Consider the following 21,517-nt stretch of genomic DNA (forward strand, 5'->3'; position numbering starts at 1 on the left):
TGGCTCAGTGACTGTACTAATGAGAGGGTCAAGACATTTGGGAGGACTTGACAAACACACAGAGGCACGCACACAGACATGACTCAGGGATATGTGATCGGCAAACACAAAGAAAAACAGGAAAAAAAAATACATTTATTAAAAATGAATGGGCATTAAGTGTCCAAAGAACTGAAATCAAGAAATAAGAAGAATCTCATCCATGACTAAACTACTCTGTCCTCTAGGAAAACAGCAACAGCTACTGAGGCTGAGGATGTTCTACCTGTAACTCCAACGCCATTAATTCTCCTCCCCACCATCTGCTATGCATAGTGTGTGTGTGTGTGTGTGTGTGTGTGTGTGTGTGTGTGTGTTTAAGACTTGTCAGCAGCAACTTCATAGATCCTACTCCTTGCCTGTGAAGCAGTGCGGGGGTATGTAGGATGAAGTCTCTTATTCTCTCACACTTTCACACCTTCCCCTGCCCTCTTCCTCCTCGTCTTTGCACCCTGTCTCTCCCACCTCTCTGTAACCCTATCTTCTCTTAGCATCGCCCCGTCACCCCCGCCCTCCCTCCCTCTCCCTCTCTCTGGTGGAGGGGTAATGGGTGCCTGCCATGTCTGAATCAACCGGGGCATGATGACATCTCTCCATGGCTCTGTAACCATGGCAACGCCAGCCAACCGAGAAATGCCGCTCTCCTCCCCCTGGCTGTCAACTTGCCCTGTATCAATCCCTCCCTTCCTCCCTCTCTCCCTCACTCCCCTCCTCCCTCCCCTGATGCCCTTCCAATGCCCACTCTGTCTGTTCCCTGCCCTTGGCTTATGCATCTCTCTCTCTCCCTCTCTCTCATTCTCCCTCCCCCTCTCCCCCCCTCATTGTTATTTTTCTATGTATCATCATCATCATCTCTTTGTTGCCCATTGTCTTCTCATCCTCACACGCAGCTCTTTCATGCCATCTTATCCTTATTGCTTTCTTCAACCGTTTCGGTCCACACGCACGCACACACACACACACGGACACAAATGCACACACCTTTGGGAGTCGGGCTGTGAGATGGCGTTCACTATCGCCTCTACCGCGGTGTCGAAGAGCTCTGGGTCGGGCAGGGCAGTGAAGCAGTCCTGCACCAGGCCTTCGCTCTCACTTAGGGGCACATCCAGCAGCACCCAGGATGACAGGCAGCGCAGCACGCGAGCTTTCACCGCCCCGGGGCTGTCCGCCCTTCGCAGCAGCTGCTGCAGCAAGGGACACACTGACCCCCACTCACGGCCCAGGGCCCCCCGCACCTACCGGGAGAGAGGGAGATAACCAGGGTTAGATGGTCTATTGTTGAAGTCCCTATGAAATGAACTCCCGTTACTTTTATTTCCTGGAAAACAGAGTATCTTTAATGGTGACCTCATGCTGCACCAGTAGGCTTAAATATAAATTTTTAACCAATAAAACCATCAGATTTTTGAACAATCCCACCCCTCCATCAAATAAAAATGACTTTCTCTCACTGACTCATATTCCATTGGTTTAGACTTTTGAATGATCCCTCACTGCATTATGTCCCGCTCCAACATTCTGTTTCAACACCAGATGCATCAAATCAAGAAGTAAAGACGCCATTCCATGGGGTCTTTAATGTTTCCTCTGCCCGACCAACAAATTAATCTAAAGACTGAAGAAAACCCCATGAATATTGTGTTTAACTACAGCTCAGCATCATTCCTGACAATTTCTGCTTTAGATCTGTAGTTCCACTCAGATTGGCTTCCACCTCCTCTGGAGCGTCCCATACCTGTCCTTTCCTGTACTGCGGCAGGCGGCTGGTCTGGAACTCCTCAGGCAAGACGGTGAGCAGCTCCAGCAGTGCCAGGCAGCGTGCCCGCCCATCCACCCCTCCCCCTTCCTCCTGGAACACCCGCACCATCTCCGCCACCGCGCCGGGCCAGGCCTCGGGCATGGTGTTGAGCGCCAGAGAGGCCAGGGCCACGCACAGCCGAGTGAGCACCATCTTGGAGCCGGAGGAGAAGCAGGCAATCTGGGAGAACAGCTGGGTCTTCAGAGACTCATACTGGTCTGTGGGGATGTCCGACCAGTAGCGAGAGATCTTTGTGTGGAGCGCGCTGGCGCCAAAGTACTGGATCTCTGGAACCTATGGGAGAAGATATGTTGGATACAAATGATGCAAAATGTTGTTTCTCCTCTTTGTGTGTGTGTGTGACTGTGAGTATGTACGTCATACCTTATCTGGGCTGAGCAGGGCCCAGCAGAACTGCCAGGCCTGAGGGGAGACCTGGGCCTGCATCAGCCATTTCTGGGCCAGATTCTTGTTCTCTATATTGGGATCATAGTACAACTGGTGGAGGGCCTAGGAATAAAGAAGAGAGGCAGAGGAAAAATCTGAGTGAAGGGTGCAAAGAATCCATACAATATCTGGCTGCTGAACCTTGAGGGGGTTTAACAACTTTGTATTAACAAAGTCCACGTGAGCAATGTTTACAACTCCACTCCACACACTGACAATAGTGGGTGTCAGGGACACACCAACTGAAAGAAGACAAACGCCGAGTCTGTTAAGCCTTTGTATGGTGGAAAGAGCTTGTTACCTTGAGGAATGTGCATCTTTTCTCACTCAAACAGGCAAACGCACACATACGCACACACAGATATTTTGCCTTTAAAACCTGAACAATGGAGAAAGCAATGACCTGAAAACAGCACTCTCTGAAGTACAGCTCTGAGTAATATGAGTGCTTGAGTGCAGGGAGGACGAGAAGGAGCGAGCCAAAGAAAAAGGAGATAAAGGGGTAGTGTGGGAGAGCGAAATAAAAGAGGGGAAAGAGGAAACATTAATTAAGCAGACACCTCTAATCCTGGCAACGCTAGAGGTTTAGGCACCGCTCTGCTAAAAAACATGCTTTCTCCTCTCTCTGTCTCCCTCTCTTTCACACACATGTACACGCTCAATGAACCAAAACCGCTAGCTGCCAGCACTAAGTGTCTGACAAACAACACAGAAAAAAAAATCTATTCACTCATTCAGCTTCTGATCCTTGTCTTTACCCCCCGCGGCCTGCTCACATCAATTCCTCCACCACCAGCCGGTCTCTCCTCTTTTTTTCCTTCTCTCTCTTCCCTCTCTCTCTCCATTCACCTCCCTCCAGCCTCAACTGACCGTCCAGTTTCTCTCCATCCCTCCGCTCTCTATCCTCATCTCAGTCTTCCTCCAACATCCTCCCTTCCACTTTCACTTTTTTCCCCCCATTCCTCCATTAGAGTTGCTCAGGCTGTCTAACTAGGGAGGATGAATAACACTGTAAAGAAACGATGATGTGTTACAGAGTAAGGTGATGCAACTGCCGCTGTAGAGGGGAACATCAATACAGCATCAATGCCTACTGGCAGCAGAGAGTCTCAGGTGGCGTTCTCTCCCCGTCTACGATCCTGCAACGCAATTATCTGTCTCCACTTACTGTACGAGATTCTGAACACGGCTGGCTGGGTGTTAATGAGCCTATTGTTCACAGAGAGTCAGGTGGCGTCGGTGCATATGTGTGTGTGTGAGAGATATGCACACACAAAAAGCAGCAGGTGTGTATGTGCGTGACTCACACTAGCTCTTATCAGTTAGGTCTCTCCTCCACAAACATCAAGCTCTCCCATTGGTGATGTTTAGCTGTCTGTAAGCATGAATCTTTACAATTTCAGGGCGGTTGGAGGGAAACCCATTGCACTGATTCAATAATGTACCATTTTTTCATTAAAACAGGAGAGATTAATGAGGAGGTTGCATGGCAGATAATGTCATAATGATCAAATATGAATTTGTTATTGTACTGTGATTTTGGTAAGGTCTCTCTATGGATCACTATCATGCCAATTCATACCAAAAAGCAATAGACTGGTTTCTTTATTCAGAGCTCTGCTCTTCCCTCTATAAACGAGGCTGTGATATCGGAGTTCAAAGCAGCAGTGGATCATTACTGCAGTCCACTGTGTGATTGCAGACCTCTTCTTATCAAATCCCAAACAGCGCCGTGTCCGTGCGCGTGTGTGTCCTTCCTAGGCTCATATCAAAGCAAAAGACACAAAAGTGTCTGTTCATTTTGCTGCTTTAATTTTCTCACAAAGAACTGCTGGCTGTCTCCTGCTAGACATCTTGCGAGACATGTAGCAGTTCATGAGGCCAAATGCTTGTAATTGGCCACTAGTAATTGGTTTCCTGGTGTAGATGAAGAGCAACAATCATAAAAAATTGCAAAAAAGTATGCACACCCATAGATACAGTAGAGTTGATAATGCAGATAATTGTAGCAACCACTGAATCTACAGATGGCGGCAACCTGCCTGGACCACCTGGCTTCACCTAAGGATGGCTTGGCAGACGCTGTCAAAGGTCATCAGCCTCCTCTACACTCCTTTCACAACAAGAGGAGGAGGGGAGGAGGGATGCAGGTGAAAAAGCATCTCTCTGTTAGGCAGATTCACCATCTGCTCTCACCACGGATGTGGCTGGTATACACTTGTGCACTCAGTCCCAAGCCCCGGAGAATAACTAGTCTAGAGCCTGAGCTGTGTAAACATACAGTATGCTATTTGAAGGCAGAAGGGCTATGTGTTTGGTGTGGTGAGGGTGGGGAGAAAAAAACATCATGGCCTACAGTTGTTTCTTAAGAGAGAAAATAGAAATAGAAATAGAAGAAGAGACCATTTAAAAAAGTGAGGCAAGGAGAGGAATCAAGGCCTACATATAAAGCTACATTGAATGTACAAAATATCAGGGACACTAACTCTTTTCATGATGAGGTGAATCTAGGTAAAAACAATTGTCCCTTATTGATTTCCCTTATTAAATCCATTACCGATCACAAAAGGAGGAGATGTAGATAAAGAGAAGCAGACTTTTGGTTTTGAGACAATAGAGATGTGAATTGTGCATTCAGTGTATATTTCATAGGAATCTTTCTTCACCCGCATGCTCATGCATCATACGCACACAAAACAGCACACACACACACACACACCCATATGTACATTTACACACGTCTTTGGACACTGCCCTCACACGCAGCAGGCGGCGGCATCTCGCTGCCCCAGGTTCACCGTGTTCTTGAGCCATCTGTCCGCTAGAGTGTAACGCTCAAAGTCATCCTAGTAATGGGAAGGCAGCCACTACTTCTAATTAACGCTGCAGTATTGATGAAGGCATCGTCACACCGCTGACCCATCGAATCCATAATAATAACTGTCAGAATCAAAGAATATGCAGAGGAATGGAGACTAATGAGCAGAATGGTAAAGAATAGTTTGTGTTTGTGTGCGAGTGTGTGTGAGGGTGTGCGCGGGTGGCAGTTGACTGCAGTCGGCCAAGAAAGAAATTAAAAGAATACCATGTTGCCAATAGCGACAAAATCCCAGCACCACATGAAAGATACAAGTCTCCACACACACACACACACACACACAGAGCGAAGAAACTCTTGCACTCTTGCAAGTGTCTTAACATGCAAACGTCAGCTATATAGAAAATTCCCCTTTCCACATAATTCAGCAGACTGATTAGCTACAGTCACTTAATCAATAGACATGATACGATACCTCGTCTCTGCCTCCTAAAAAAGAAACCAGAATCGATAAAGGAAACAAATAGTTGGGGTCAGATTAGCCCAACTGTATCTCATGTAACCTACAAGACCTGTGCTTATGTTTAAATCTGTCAGTAAGTGGATGGTAATGCTCATGATCCCATCTTTCTCCGTCTCTCACTGAAATAGCCTCTCCATCCACTGCAAAACTACTCAATACAGCAGGCTTCATTTCTCAGTGTCAAATTCCACTGCCCGGCTCTGTTCTACATTATACTTTAGCTGGCAGGCTGGATCCGTCTCCTCCGCTTTTAAGGTCCATAAAATAATTCAATATAAAGGCTACGCTTGCTATCGCGTACATCTTACTCTAACTTGACTGGAATTAAGTTTCCAATCCTGCCGTATATAAAAGAAGTGGCTCACAAGCCAAGAGAGAGAGAGAGTCTGCGAGTTGCGTAATGCTGAATGGGCTCAGACAACCTGCTGTAGATAAAATCCTTTGTGGGCGGCAGGGTGACCTGGCGGTTACGCAGACCGTCCCGTTACCAGGAGGCCAACCGCTGTCAAAGTGCCCTTGAGCAAGACTCTGACACTGGCCGACCCTGAGCTGCGCAGCCCTCTGGTGGTACAGTACTCCTGTGCCTCAGAGGGATATGCAAAACAACAAAAATCCTCACTAGTGCCCTGAATTACCCAGAATTCCTCTCGCTTGGTGGATAGATTTCGATTCTCGACGAGGCTAATTATAGTCAAGCGGAAATGTAAGGCAGTATACGTAACCGTTCAACACACACAGATTCTGACAATGCAGCACTGTGTTCGACTGACCCCGAGACCGAACAAAAGGCTGTCTATCGGCCACACACACACACACAAGTACAGGGCCAGGAACCATCATCTCCACCACCAAGTATACAAGCACACACACTCTTTCACATCCCACTGCGCTACAGTGACAATTCTGCACCGCTGGTCTTTTTTGCGAGTTCACTCCTTTAGCAATCGCTGTCGTTCCTATCCACTTATGGGAAGCACAATTTGGCTTTCTATTGATTTCCGGTTCCACACTGCAGAGATGTTTGATGGTGGTGTGTGTGTGTGTGTGTGTCTGTGTCTGTGTTTCCAGTTACCTGCTGCTGTGACTGTCAGGTAGTGAGGATAATAAAATTACCAGCTGCGTCTCAGACTTTTCAAAAAGCATTAAGCTGGTGGTCTGACGCGGATGCTAATGTGAAGCTCTGGCTGCACTCAAGAGATTCTGAGGCAGCTTATCGTCTCCTTCCCATTAGGGTGGATAAACACCAACATCTCGCTGATTCTGTTACTAATTAAGCACAAAGACGCCATCCTAGCTAAATTAACCAGGAAGAGGGCGCTGCAAGTAAAATAATATGGAAAGGAAAAAATTATATGGCATTTTAACTCCAATCTTCTTAAAACTTTTAATAAAATAGCCTTCTTGGCACAGACTGAATGCTGACACAGGCTTTCAGAGGATCTGAAAAGGTACCTTAAACTTTTAACCACTTCAAAAAATAATAAAATTAGAAGAAAATGTCATGACATTTTCTGAATAGGCTTCATTGTACTGTAATCCAATGTCGCACGAAGAGGACGGGAAGATCAGTGAGAACATCAGTGTTTCCTCTGCAGTGATTTTTTTTCTTAGCAGTTCAAGGTAATTTGGGTGTTTTTCACACTAGTCCCTGTTATGTTCCCACTTTTTGTTCTAGCACAGGTTTTATTAAAGGTGAAAAGCACCAAGTCTCAACACTGCCCCAATATTTGTTCTATGATTTAAATGCAAAAAAATCACTTAAATCTCCCCATCCAAACATTAAAACAATTTGAATGATCTCAAAGAAGGGTAAGAGGTAATACTCACCTAGTAATTATCCTTTAGCATTTTGATAATGACACTGCATAAATTTTAAGCAACTCTGACTCAAGGTGAAAACGCTTTGTTCAGACTTAGACTTTTATTCTCAACAAATCATAAACCACATCAAATGTATGATGAGGACACTAAGGTTAGGCAGGTACTAATACTTATTATAATATGAAAAATTACGCCTAATATTTTAACATTAAATGAAAAACAATCAGACTTGTTTAACATGAATTCAGATATAGCAGTTTAACCACATGCTCTTATCGCTGTGATAGAAATATAGATAGAAATATAAGATAAGAAAAATCTACCTTAAATACTCCCAAAACCCAAGAAAATCACTGGATTTGATGAAAATTACATGTGAGGCTAATCTGTGAGGATTTAGTGTCACTTATTTAAAAAAAAAATTACACACTCACACCATAATAGAACCTCTATTGAAGAGCCTCCCATGTAAAATTAATTAGATATTTTCTTAAAAGGTATATGACTAGTATTTTCTCTCAGATTAGTCAACAATAAACAATACAAGAGAAAATGTTTTGCCTTTTCTTTCTGTCTTTGCTACTAGTGGATATACAGTACACACACACACACACACACACACACACACACACACACACACACCACCACTCCCTCCACCTGTAGAAATGAGACACAAAGCAAATGAGAAACAGATTATCTAAAGGGAGACAGGTCCTCTCTTACTGTTTACCATTCTTCTTCTTCTTCCTTTATTACACCAGAAACAGAGCCACCAAACCATTTTACCCTATACAGGAATTTGCTTTCTCTCCCACCCAGCCTGCTTCTAATCATGACTGTCGCATCACCACCCTCCCATCTCACCCCCCCCCCCCCCCCCAACCCCCCTCTCCCCTCTCTTCTCTACTGGCACTGTCACAGACATCACCCCCCCTCCCACCACCACCCCTCTCCCTCCATCCCCCAATCCATCTCATCACATCAACTCTGCTCTTCTACAGAAACACCTTACCTCTCTCTCTCTCTCTCCTCCCTATTGTCTCCCCACCCCTCCCCTCTGGCCCAAGTCAGTGGCCACCCAGCAACAGGGAGATTCATCACAGCAACCTAGCAGCCACAGTCAAGACAGTGAAGTGCGCGCGCGCGCGCGCGCGCACACACACACACGCACACGCACACACACATACACACACACACAGAAGAACAAGACCTAGACACGCATTTCACAGTGACAGAGATGGAGTGAGTTCACTGGTGGGCTACAACCTGCAGGACCTAAATAGTCTGCCGGTCTGTCCTATTTGAGTTTTGGTCTTATTCTCTTGTTCTCATCTGATCTTTCCTTTCTTGATGATCAGTTATACAGTGAAGGGTAATTTGAAGACATGAGTACCGATGCTACGGGGAGAGATGAACTGAATCCCTATATGGCAACATAAAAACATTATCTCCCCAGACCAAAGTAGTACTGAAAATGATTGCATGTTGTGGCTACCTAGCAAATCTCAAGCCGTCTCTCTCATCTCCTGCATGGCCACTGCTTTGTATCACAAAACCCTGATAATGTATAAGTTGACTGGTCGAAAGACTAACCTTCTCCACGTTTTCCACTGTGAAGTCCAGGGCGTCCGGTGTGGTTGCTATCCTCCCCGGTGTCTCCATATCTCCGCTGACACGGAGCTGTCAAATGATCAGAGAGGAGGAACAAATTCAGGAGCTAGACAACGTTAAGTTCGCTTTCTTGTTTATGCCATTTCCAGAATATTTCCAGAGTAGCAATTGGAATCTATGAGCTTGATCGCATCCCAAATTAGGCTTAATGATAACACAACAAGCTAACCGGCAAGCTAACGCTAGCTCGCTTACTTAAGGAGCAGGCTAGCTAACGTTAGCTGACGCTAACTTACTCTATTGGAAAATACCTTAGCAATAGCTAGCGCTAATATGCTAGCACCAACTAGCTAGCAATGCATGTAACGCTATCCTAGCGCCAAATACAACCAAGCGAGACAGCTATATTAGCCTGTTGAGAGTATGATAGAATTATCAAATTAAATGCTGTCTACGTGTATTATCTATATGCTCTCTAGAGGTCCGATATTTTGACACCTTTCTGTTCTGCGACGATATGAGACGATGCTGGCAGCTCCCTGCCGCTTTTCAGCCTCTGCTCCGTCACCGGGATCTTTTGCTGCCTTCAACTGCTGTCGGAAATAGCGCAATCACAACATTAACGATCCCACAAAGTGGTAAATATGAATGGGAAAGTGGAATTTTTCTGATATCCAAGTTGCCGGGATATAACTTTTAGGGGGTAGAGAGAATGCACACCGTGTCAACATTTGGTGACAAAAGATGTATTTCATTATTATATGTTATTGGTTGGCATTCTTTGTAAATTATTGGTATTATTGAATATTTCTATTTTACTCTTTGTTTGATGTTATTTGATTTTTAAATAAAACAATAACAACCAAAAAAAAAGCATCTATTTTGTTCTTATTTCTGGCCAAAAGCACTTGAATGCGCGACTTTTCGTATTTACGATTATGTTATTCGTAAGAAGGAGCTTACGAAGAGCACTTGAAGGCAGCATTTACCTCTCTACCCAATGAAACGGCGCATGTCATCTCATGGGGAGGCAGCAGTGCCGGGGGTAATAAATTGGAGACCATTTGCATTGTATCATACATTTATCATATTAAAAACAAAACTGTCAAATGTGAACTTGGCCGCCATATAATGTTTTGATTATTGTCACTTGTAGCTCTCGATTCTAAATTCGCATATACTTAATAATATGTTTAGAAATATGTTTCAAAACATGCAAAAACAGACTAAATGTATTTGCACATATAGATGACATAAATTCGAAATATACTTCGGACAGTGGAAATACATTTTCTGCCTATGCACAGTTGACAACATATATAGTACTATCTCCAAGCAGGCTTATATCCAAAATAAAATTTGGCCATTGAAAATATTTTGCAATGAATGTTATTTGCATATAGGCTACAAGTACGTTTTTGGCCTTTTTTTAAAATATATTTTGAAATACATAACATTCTATGAAATGTATTTCTCATTATGAGTGACGTTAATCATTGTATTAAAAGATCGGTCCATTGTTGTCTAATGTTAAGTGTTACAAGCAATTATATCCTTCTGAGAAGCATTGCAAATATGGATTAGCTTTGATAGCTTCCCAATAAATCCCTTTAAGTTTTCCTTATTAGTCGTGTAATTATTTCCCTAACCTAAGGGTGTCGATGCTTTTCACAAGGGCCAGGTTTAGCTGTGGAGCAACAGCGTCTCCCTGTGTACCAATGAAGATATCACACTGAGGTAAAACGCCCTGTTATGTCATCCAATTTAGTATGCGCCAAGTCACTGTCATGCAAAAAAGTGAGAACGATGGACTTACAGCTTCAGGACCAAGTCAGAGACATAAAAGCAAATGTTTATTCTGAATAATGTTGACGAATAAAAACCTCAGCGTAGGAATGAGTACACTGTGTTGTCCTGTGATGGGATATAGACTAGATTGCTTTATATCTGGTTACACTCATTCTGTTATTTAGCTGACAATCCATTATGGTTTCAATTTCATGCCAATATACAGTATCAGGTCCCTCTCCCTCAAGCCTTTACACTTGCAGGCAATGTGGCACTGAATTACTTATGCCGCCTTACGAAAAATAACTATTGCAGGCCTAATTCTATAATTAAATTTAGAAAATATTTCTACAAATATCACAGCAAAACACAAATTCCCTATATGAATATTATAGGAAAATGATATGCCTAGGGACACCACAGGAGACACAAAAACATACCTTAAAATGCGATAAGGACACTATAAACACACAAGAGCCCCACAGACGCACTATAAGTCCCTATAGAAATATTATGGGAATATAATATTAAAAAAAATAACCTTCTAAGCAGGATAAGGTCACCATAAAGTCACTAACAGGCGCTACAGACACACCATGCGCCCCCTGATGTGTTGTGTGGGTTAGTGTGTCAGCTCGGCTATACTGTATGTGAGCCAGGATGTACAGAAGCACGGCGCAGACTATTTTGAACAGCAGTGAGTCAGCCTGGCAGCCCGCAGAGAGTCGGGAACACGTGGCACTGGATCTGAGAGGCGCACTCGGGACGCTCACCGCCTGCACTCCAGTCCAGCCAGCCACGCATGCACTGGCAGCGGTTGTTTGCAGTGGGAACAGTACAGAGCTGCTGGGAATTTTTTTTTTTAAAACTAGTCCATTAAGTCTGGGAAGAGGAAGTCTGAGGGGGGAAGGAAAGAGAGGAGAGTCCTGCGAGACGAGACTTAAACGAAACGAAACGACATTTGGCCATTTTCTTCTTCACTGTGTAACCCAAAAGGATCAGAGATGGAAACCAAACTCCAGATTGCCCTTTGTGCGCTGCTGCTCATTAACTTGGGATTTACTGCGCTGGGTAGGCGATCCTGTTTTTTCCCCCCTCTTTAGACTTTGGAGAGTTTGCCAATTTGATTATAATGTCATTATATTATAATGTCAGAATATTATTTAGTGCCAGAATTTAGTGTCATCTTCGTTTGCTCTGTTACCCCCCCCCCCCCCCCCCGTCTCTCTCTCTCTCTCTCTCTCTCTCTCTCTCTCACACACACACACACACACAATTCTCACTTGCCTCTATATAGAGACATGTGGTGTTTTCTGCGAGACTTCTAGGCAAGGTTGTTCTTTTTTTAATCAAGTCTATCAGACTGCATTCTTAGCGTTACAGTAAGTTGTGAAATGTGTTGCTCCCTGTTACACGCAGTGATTAGGAGACAGTGGAGTGTACAGTTGAGGTTTTGTTATGTATTTTCTTTCACTCCTGTAGAGATCTTTGAGGTCAGAAGTGGACAAGCTCTCCCCCTTCTCCACCCAAACACCCTCTGTCCTCTGTCCCACACCCAGACCCTCACCCCCCACCCCCCCCCACCCCACTTCTCACCTTATTGTTTTGCACTCATCTCACTTTTCACTCAAATCACACTTTTAATTCCATTTTAATTTCTCCCTTCAAGCCTCTGCCTTTTGTTTAAACACAGCCTCACACATTATCTTTCATATCACTTCCTCCCTCCCCCTCCTTCCTTCCTTCACCCACTTTCTGCCTCCATTAGACACATCCTCCACCATGTAGCCTGCTTCCCCTTTTCTCTCCTACCTGTCTCTAACACTTTCTCCCCTCACTTTCCACCCTCCTCCTGCCTCTCTTTCTCTCTTTACATCGGGGCCTCTCGGATTAAAGGAGAATGAGACTATTGACATTTGAAAGGATTTTATTGGGCAGCACTATCACATCGGCTCCTCAAGCTGAAGTTCAAATGAATAGAAAAATAGCAGGGATACCGCTGGATGACATTTACTGGTTGTAAATGAGCGGGGAAATACATTTTGATTAATGGCATCTCTAACTGTGTGCAGCACGCTGTCATTTTGTTGGTTTCCTTCTAATTGGCTTGCCTCTGTAGTTTGTAGACAGCATGGTGGCGTTAGAAGCACTGCTGCGTTAGGAGGCTCAGTTCCTCTGTGACCAGATATATAAGCCTGCACAGAGCACTGTACATGCATATAACATGTGCCATAATAAGACCCAGGAGTGCAGAGAAGAAGATGAGAGGCTAGAGACATGAAATGCTACATGAGGTCACGCGCCGGTCGCCAGTAAACACCTGAAACAAGCGCACATGAAAAGGCCAAGGGCAGCACAGAGCTCTTTATCTGCTGTTTCAGTCCTGACCTTTTCCATTTCATTTGATGGTACTGTGGGAAAATCAGCTCGATACACGCTTTTATCTCTGTGCGATTCTCTTGAAAACGACCACAATCAACAGCGGTTATGTGTAACACTATCAGCACATGACTCCCTGGGTTTTTATAGGAGCTTTATCAGTCTCGGAAAGAAGTTAGTGTGGGTAGCTGTACTCCCGGCGATTGTTGAAGTATACAGCTGCTCGCAGGGAAATGGTTGGCTGTTCCTCTGACTGCCAGGGTCAAGAAGTGAGCAGTAGCTATTTCCCCAGGTACATGCTGTATTGGTCTGAAAAATAGTGAGTAAGACCCTGTAATATGTGTTGAGAGGAGTGTGCGCACTGGAAACAGTAGTTCCCTTTATAAATCAACTATTCCCTCTACTCTACTTTCTTTCAGACATACACACACACACACACACACACACACACACACTTACCACTCCAGCACTTGACCTAAGCAGTCCTAATAGGGCTATATCGAGGGAACAAGGCCAGTATTGTACAGCCAAGCACCTCTGTCTATTTATGAGTGTGTGTGTCTGTTTTTGTATCTTTTGGAGTTCAAACAGATTTCTCTCTCTCTCTCTCTGTGTTGATGAGCTGTGTGAGTGATTATGAAGATAATGAAAGGCATCATGGCTCTGTGTTACTGAGCGGTAATGACATTACATTGCATTACATCAGCGCTCTGGTTTTCATCAAAGAGAAGCAGGTAGAAAAAAAAATACAGTACAGACAAATACAGTAGCGCTAGAGACATGTAGACCACCGGGGAAGACAGAGAGAGAGTTTTTAAGGTCTTAATTCAAGTTACAAAGGGCAATAAATTACTTAGTCTGTTCACTGTCATGTGGGCTGTGGTAGATACCATGCAAAGTAAATGTCAGAATGTTTGAATCATTCTCCATGTATGTGTTTTACCCTGATTTTTTGAACGATAATGCGACTGCATTGTATTTCACTGCAATTCTCAGTATCCATTTTAGCTTCCAACCAGCTATAGGAAAATCTGAGTGGGGAAAGTGAATGTGAAACGCTCTCCTCTCCCTTAACAGTGCAGGACACTTAACCTCTACTTGTGCCAGCAGAGCTGCTCAGTGGTCAGCAGCAGAAGACTGTGGTTGTACTGGGCAGCTCCCAATGCTAATGCATGTAACTATATTAAAGTGAGGCATTGCTGGATAAAAGCATGCATGCTTAGATAACTGTCCCTGAATAAATAAAAGATACACAGCAACATTTGCAGTGTTAAAGGAATAGTTGATTGGACTTATATAAACACTGGAATGCGTTGATTTTTAAGCTCTCAGAGTTAAATTAACACTGACGATTTAGCTGTGCACAAAGTTATTTCTGTCTTCTCTAGTCTGCTCTGAATAAGGAGCAAATAAGTTTGTTTATTTATATAGCCCTTTATCACAAGCATGTCTCAAAGGGAGACATTCACAGAGAATGAGCCTAACTAGATCTAACTGATCAAGAATCAACCATAGACCAATACGCAAACTTATTTGCAAAAAATAGATTTTAGTAAAATAAAAGTCTCTCTTCTTGTTTCTCCTCTCTCCAGGCGATGACCCCACTGCTCCCTCCTCCCCTTCAGAGGGTAATCTTGATTTGGGCAAGTCCCTCGGCTCGCAACCTTCTTCATCCTCTAACTTTGAGACGGTAGGGTCTGTGCCTGCTTCTGGCCCGGCCTCCCCCAGCCCAGCTGTTGCACTCGAACTCGACAGCAGTTCCACTGGCAGCAGCAGCAGCACGAGCAACAACACGACTAGAGCTGCAGAAACAACCTCTGTGACACCCACAATCCCACACCTGAACACACCATCCACACCTAACACTCAAGGCAATAATGAAGGCAATGGTAACTATGCAACTCCTCATATGAAATCAGTACAATTGCTTGAGACTTGATGCATGAAGGTAATACTTGAGACTTGAGACTTGACTTGGGTTCTGGTGACTTGGGACTTGACTTTGACTTTGACTTGTGCTTTGTTGACTTGAAGGTTTCTAACGTCTTGACAACATATCTTGTGTATGTGTAAATTACTTAGATTGAAAGTTTTTGAGATTTGTTTCACCAGACAACTCAATTTAAATTCTGAATTTGTATGGAATGATTGAATTTATTGACGTTGAAATTGATTATAGAAATCAAACTCATTGATGCACTTACCACCTTTTTATACTATTAAAATTATATTGCATTGAAAAGTCCTAGATATTTTGTTTTGTTCTGACTTGACTTGGTGTTACTGTGAGACTTGACATTAATGGCGTGGACTTGACTTGGACTTGGTAATCTACATTTAGTCTTGGGACTTGACTTGAGACTTGTGCTTCAGGACTTGAGACTGACTTGGTCACACCTCTGGTATTAATCATTATGAGAAAAGATCATGGATGAATCATGTATGGGTCAGTTCTCCAGTTAAAATGTTGGGTTCAAGCGGAGGAAGGCGAGATAATGTTGTTGTCCTATTGTTCTTGTCTCTTTTTGAGGGTCACCAGTAAGCATTGTTGCAGTTCAGAAGAATTTAGTAGGAAGCCCAGCAGCAGGTGGCTCAGAGCCTAGAAGCTATATTTAACAAAGTTGTTATCTCTGTTCTCCAGGTCCAGAACAAGGCTAGAGAGAGAGAGTAGAAACGCTGTGACAGGGTTCAGGTGTTGACAGTCATATCACACACGCACGTGCACGCATGCACACACACACACACACACACACACACACACACACACCATACTTGGAGGCAGAGAGCTTAGCCTAGTCTTTAAAAGGCTAATGTACAGGCAGTTAGGAAGCTGAAGCGCAGGGGAGGGAAGAACATTAGATTTACGTCAGCGTTGGTTTAAGACGAGGGTAAGAGAGACAAATAAATTAGGTATGACTTGGAGTGAATTCAGTAAGGCGCAATCCGTTGAGAGAGGGAGAACAGCAAAATATAGGAGAAAAGTTAAAATGGAGAAGAAGAAGATGGTGTTTAGGACAGGAGCAGCATGATTAAATGCAGTGTGACTTTTCACAAGGGGGTGAGAAAGGTAGAAGCCTAACGCTCCTCCCAGACACACAATCTCTCTCCCCCTCTCTCTCGCTGTCACACAGACACACACTCACACAAACACACACCAGTATTGATTCACACATTAGACTCACAACACACGCTCACACACTCTTAGGCACTCTATTTTGTGAAAAACTGTTCATACTAGACTACCGCTGTATGCACACAGCTCAACACCTCACATGCTCCTCCTGTTGTGCATCCAACACACTTCTTTTCACGTCGCTGTCGGGTAAAAACTTCCAGAACTACTTTTCAGGAGCTAAGAAAAACAGCCTTGTTTTTAGCCTGACGTTATTCGATAGGTTTGGAAAGGTTTTCGTAAGACCGCGAGGTTGGAGAATTTCCTCAACCCACAGAGGAGCATGTAATCCTTTAACTGAAGTTAAAATGTGAAAATCATCAAAATTAGAGTTCTGAGGTTTTCACATGACAACAGCGGTATACAGATACAAAACACACATCAGTGTATATTGGTGAAGTACCCAAAGAGAGTCAAAGTGCTTCATGTGCGCTAATTATGTAGGGGGGGGGGGGGGGGGGGGGAGTTTCAGCATGGCAGAAAAAAATCTTTGCCTCTAAGAATTATTTTGAGGGTGACCTGTCTCTCTCTCTCTCTCTCTCTCTCTCTCTCTCTTTCCTCAGCCACTGGCATGGATCTTCCCATCATCCCTCCCTTTCCAAAAAATGAAGGGAACGTGACAGATCCGTCGTCACCACAGCCCCCACTTCCCCCTTCCGAGAACCACACCCCCTCCACCTCGCACATCCCCTCTACCTCCACCTCCACCACCTCTACCCCTCCCAGCCCCACACACACCGCTCACTCTGCCCCCACACAAACACTTCTCACCACATCACACCACTCCACCCGTCCACACGCACCTCCCGACTCCCCCTCCCCCTCCAGCAGTCCCACTCCCTCCACCCGTCACCCCAAAACGGACTCGCCCACTGCTGCCCCAGAGCCCGAGCCACACCACACAAAGCCCGTGTCTGCCATCGCTACCAGCAGCGCCCAGCCCGGTTCAAACTCCAGCACCGACTCCCCTCAACCGATCCCCGATTCTCACCCCACCACGCTCGCGTCTCCCAAAGCCACTTCAGAGTCCGCTCCGCACCCTCAGACCTCCAGCACGGCCCGTGTCCAGCCCTTCACCCCGCCCAGCAGCCCCTCCGCCCAGGCCAAAGGCCACGCCGACGTCCCATCCCAGCTCAACACGGGGGGCGACGGTAAGCGCATCATATTTTCTCTCTTTCTGTGCTTGTATATAGATTCACTGCCAGGATATTGACACAGCCAGAGCTGAATTGGCTTAACAACAAAGGCAATGCTGTTCTTTGTTTTCCAGCACAAGCCAGTCCTTGCCTCTACACACACACATACACAAGCGTGTGTACAAAAACACACACACACACACAACCACAACCACATCACGCATTCCCCCGTCTACATCTTCTACAAGCACTGTCACCACCAAGCACTCCACAATCAGCGCTCTGTTTGGGAGAGGGACAGAGGCAGTCATGGGACTCAGGCCTCGAGCGTTCTCTGTTCTTTTTACTCCCGTCTTTCCTGCCCCCCCCCCCCCCCCCTCTCTCTCTCTGCCTCTCCCCCTCTCTGTCTGTCTGATATATATAGATATACATTTTATTGTGCCACCTATCCCCTTCGCCTTGAAAGGTTTTTTGCCAGCCGTCATTGCAAAATAAAAGAAAAATTGCTCTCGATTGACCTGCCTGCTTGAATAAAGTTAAAATATAATAAATTCTCTTTGCTTCTCTCCCTCTGTGGTTTTATTAGCCTATTTGGCACTTTGCCTCTTTCCATTACCCAGAAAAACTGGGAGTATTCACTACTCTGTGGTTGTTGTTACTTTAGGGGCAAAAAAAACCCAAACAACTAAGTTTACAAAATAGTCTCTCATAGCAACATCCATATGTACAAACACACAGCCAGATATGCACACACACAATCATCACTCATGCACTTACGCACGCACACACACTCACACACACACACACACTCACATAAACATCAACACAGAAATGTCAACAGCAATGACGTTCATTGTGATTATATCAACAGCACTCCCAGTGAAAACACAAACACACTGTACGCACATAAAAAACAAACTTCTGAATTCTGCTCCGCTACCACAATGAGCATAAGTAGAGACAAGTATAAGATCACCATGTTGTGTTTGAAATGTTGATCTGTGTCCTGGGCTATAATGATGGTAGACAGGTAGACATGCTGCACAGTGCACACGCTGTCCCGAGCTACACATGCTGCAGCACCTGCGTCTATTATTAGTTTCATTCACAGCTCTTAACAACCGTGTTAAGAGCTGTGGAGGACTAAGAGTCTGCAGTTTATGGCGTGTGTGTTTGGGTCTTGGGCAGGTTTACTGCAACACGATTCGTAGTTCTACTATTTCGACCATGCAAAGTCAAACTGAAATCTTTGTCGAATTATGCATTACCAGCTTCTATACTTATGGTCCGGTGTGTTACGTTCCACACGCACCCTGCTGACTGTGTCTCCTGTGTTGTATTCAGCGACAGCGGTCCATGAGTCTCCCACCGTAGACCCCCTCCTGGCCGGCCTGGTGTCTGCCTTCATCATCACCGCTGTCATCATCACTCTGCTCCTCTTCCTCAAACTGCGCCGGAGAGACAACCGACCAGAGTTCCGCAGGCTGCAGGACCTGCCGATGGTGAGCGCCGCCGTGACATGCAGACAACGCTTTCATTGCTGTCTCAGTGGCAATATTAAGTCAGTCAGATGTTGTTAACCACAGAGGTGAGACGTATTGTTGCAGTTTATTTGGCAGATTTCCTGTTACACCTACACAAAATCTATTGTATTCTCCAAGGTTTGAGCGCTTCTGAGAAAGGTGAACAAACAGTGTAGATCTACTGTATATCTACACTACCAGTCAGAAGTTTGGACAATTTTTCACATTTTAGAATAATAGTAAAGACATCCAAACTATGAAATAACACAAATGGAATTATGCAGTGACCAAAACAAATCAAAACTAACATATTTTAGATTCTTTAAAGTAGCCACCCTTTGCCTTTATGGAAAGGCAAAGGTTTTGGAAAGAAATTCATACATAGGCATTAACTTCACTATTTATATTTGTCTAAAACACAAATTTCAAGCATTTAAGCATAAGCCTTTAGATCAGAATGGCTTTAAGATAATGAAAAACATAGTACATTCACTCAGGTGTGTTCAAACTTTTGACTGGTAGTGTATATGTGGATGGAGATTTGTGTAGTCTGCTGTTCTGATTCCTTTGTTCCCTGTGTAGGACGACATGATGGAGGACACACCCTTGTCCATGTACAGCTACTGACAGAGGGGAGACTGACCCGCCGGCGCCCCCAGACTCTCCTTCGGTCCAGGGCCTGGTCTCCTTTCCTTCATCTGCACCAAAAAGAAGAATCCTGGGTAGGTGTGAGCAAATTCCTGGAAGGAGCCCCACCTATTGCTTTCATTTATCCAGTATTTCTAGATCATTGAGATGTGGGAAAGGACATGATGGAAGCTGCAATGGACAATTAAGATATCACCCCCGTCGGGGTCCCCTGCCAAAAGTAGCCCCCATTTTGGTGTCTGTGATTACAAATTAGGCCAACATCATTGTACACATTATATTTTATAGTCCAACATTTCTTAGGGGGGTTGTATGATATATTTTGACTTCCTCAGGGTTGATAAGGGTAGGGTGACCCAGATTTATTGTCATGCGTGCATCGTCACCCGGCAGGAAACGGTAGTGTCCGTCGCTGGGATGGTTCAGGTCTGGACACAGAATCAGCTCGCCCCGTCAGACACTTATCTTGGGGCACTGTTCTAATTTCCCCATATTAGTTAATGTTAGGAAGTGGGGCAGGGTAAGAAAATGATAGATCTGATCCCCGAGCTGCTGCTGGTCTAGCTGCGAGGCCAGAGAGGAGCGCTGAGAGGAAGAACATAACAAAAGACCTGGTTATAGTGTTAATGTGGTTGCACTTTACGTTTTAAGGTGTGGAAGAAAATGGACAAATAGTTTTGTGTATGAGAGGAAGAAGAGAGGTGTGTGTGCACGCAGTGGTGCATGCATAGCCGTGTGCGCGTGTGTGCATGTGTGTGAGTTTGTGAAAGGTGCATGTATGGTTTTTGGGAGGGCGTGGTAGGGGGTATTTAAGTGTTTTTTTATTTCTATGTTGGAGGTCCTGCTGTCTTTAGGCCTTGGTTTGACATGTACAGTGTGTTTTTTGTTTCTTTCCTGGGCTCTCTAGTCCAGGAGGGAGTGCCTTACACAGGGTAGGAACGGCTCTTATTGTATACTGTATTTACCTTCATATTCAAACCCACTAACTTCCACATTTACCAGTCATTCCCAGTACAATGGTTTGATTCCCATACAGACAGACACCCAGGGCCGGGGTGCTGCTCTGACTTGTTTGAGTTTGAAGAATGGCCCAGAGCAAACTCACCAAGAGGCTGCCATTCATACGATGACAGTTTCAAACTGAAATTGGCCAGTGGCCTTTCCATACAACGCAAGCATTGTCTTGTGCATTGTAAATACTACTGATGATTGCATCATGCGAGCACAACTTCATGATTTTTTTTCATCTTATTTGCCGTTTCAACTTTTACCAGATGCCAACATATTAGGAATGGACCGACATTACAGTGTCTTCAATAGGCGTTCTGTAGTAAATTCACATCAATTCCATTGATTATACCGTATATCAGCCTCCCTAGCTCGATCTGCTCTGCAAATATGTAGGAAACACAAGGAAGAGATACACACACAGGACAACAGAACGCCCAACATCTATTTATTACTGAACCTACTTTAATTAGCGAAGAGCCTATGTGCTGATATATCATGGAGGCTACTGATTTGAGTCGAGCTTAGGGACTGGAGCTAATACTTGTGATTAGTTGCTATTTAATCTTTACGCCGTGAATAACTGCATCTGGTTACCAATTACACTCTTCAGATTTCTGATGTTACAATGTTAAACAATGTTGCAATGCTGCCCTGTATTTGTCCCTTTTATGAAGTGCCAAAAGTATCCCAATAGCATCACATTTCGCTGCCCGCTGTGGATTATGGACTGATCTCTTGATGTTTTATGATTAAAGATATTTTGAAGCCATCCTCTGCGTCTCTCTCTGATTCACGTCAGACCT

At 44.6% G+C, this 21,517-nt stretch overlaps 2 protein-coding genes across 2 annotated transcripts in view; one reads left to right on the top strand and one right to left on the bottom strand.

Annotated features, from left to right (window-relative positions):
- Positions 1-9,584, bottom strand: part of LOC139908754 (importin-13) — a 26,938-nt gene extending 17,354 nt beyond the window's left edge. Inside the window, exons 1-5 of the mRNA XM_071895555.2 lie at positions 9,556-9,584; positions 9,040-9,126; positions 2,222-2,347; positions 1,775-2,131; positions 1,021-1,274 (exon numbers count right to left, since the gene is read on the bottom strand). Coding sequence (XP_071751656.1) covers positions 1,021-1,274; positions 1,775-2,131; positions 2,222-2,347; positions 9,040-9,108 — 806 coding nt within the window. The 5' untranslated portion in view covers positions 9,109-9,126; positions 9,556-9,584. The remainder of the gene's footprint in view (positions 1-1,020; positions 1,275-1,774; positions 2,132-2,221; positions 2,348-9,039; positions 9,127-9,555) is intronic.
- Positions 9,585-11,548: 1,964 nt separating this feature from the next.
- Positions 11,549-21,483, top strand: LOC139908787 (uncharacterized). Its single transcript, XM_071895606.2, has 5 exons — positions 11,549-11,916; positions 14,817-15,113; positions 16,960-17,547; positions 18,877-19,034; positions 19,638-21,483. The coding sequence occupies exons 1-5, from the start codon at positions 11,850-11,852 to the stop codon at positions 19,680-19,682; spliced, it is 1,155 nt and encodes a 384-aa protein (XP_071751707.1). The 5' UTR covers positions 11,549-11,849; the 3' UTR covers positions 19,683-21,483.
- Positions 21,484-21,517: the final 34 nt, after the last annotated feature.

The sequence above is a fragment of the Centroberyx gerrardi genome, chromosome 9 (assembly GCF_048128805.1).
Source record: "Centroberyx gerrardi isolate f3 chromosome 9, fCenGer3.hap1.cur.20231027, whole genome shotgun sequence".
In the NCBI taxonomy this organism is placed as follows: Eukaryota; Metazoa; Chordata; class Actinopteri; order Beryciformes; family Berycidae; genus Centroberyx; species Centroberyx gerrardi.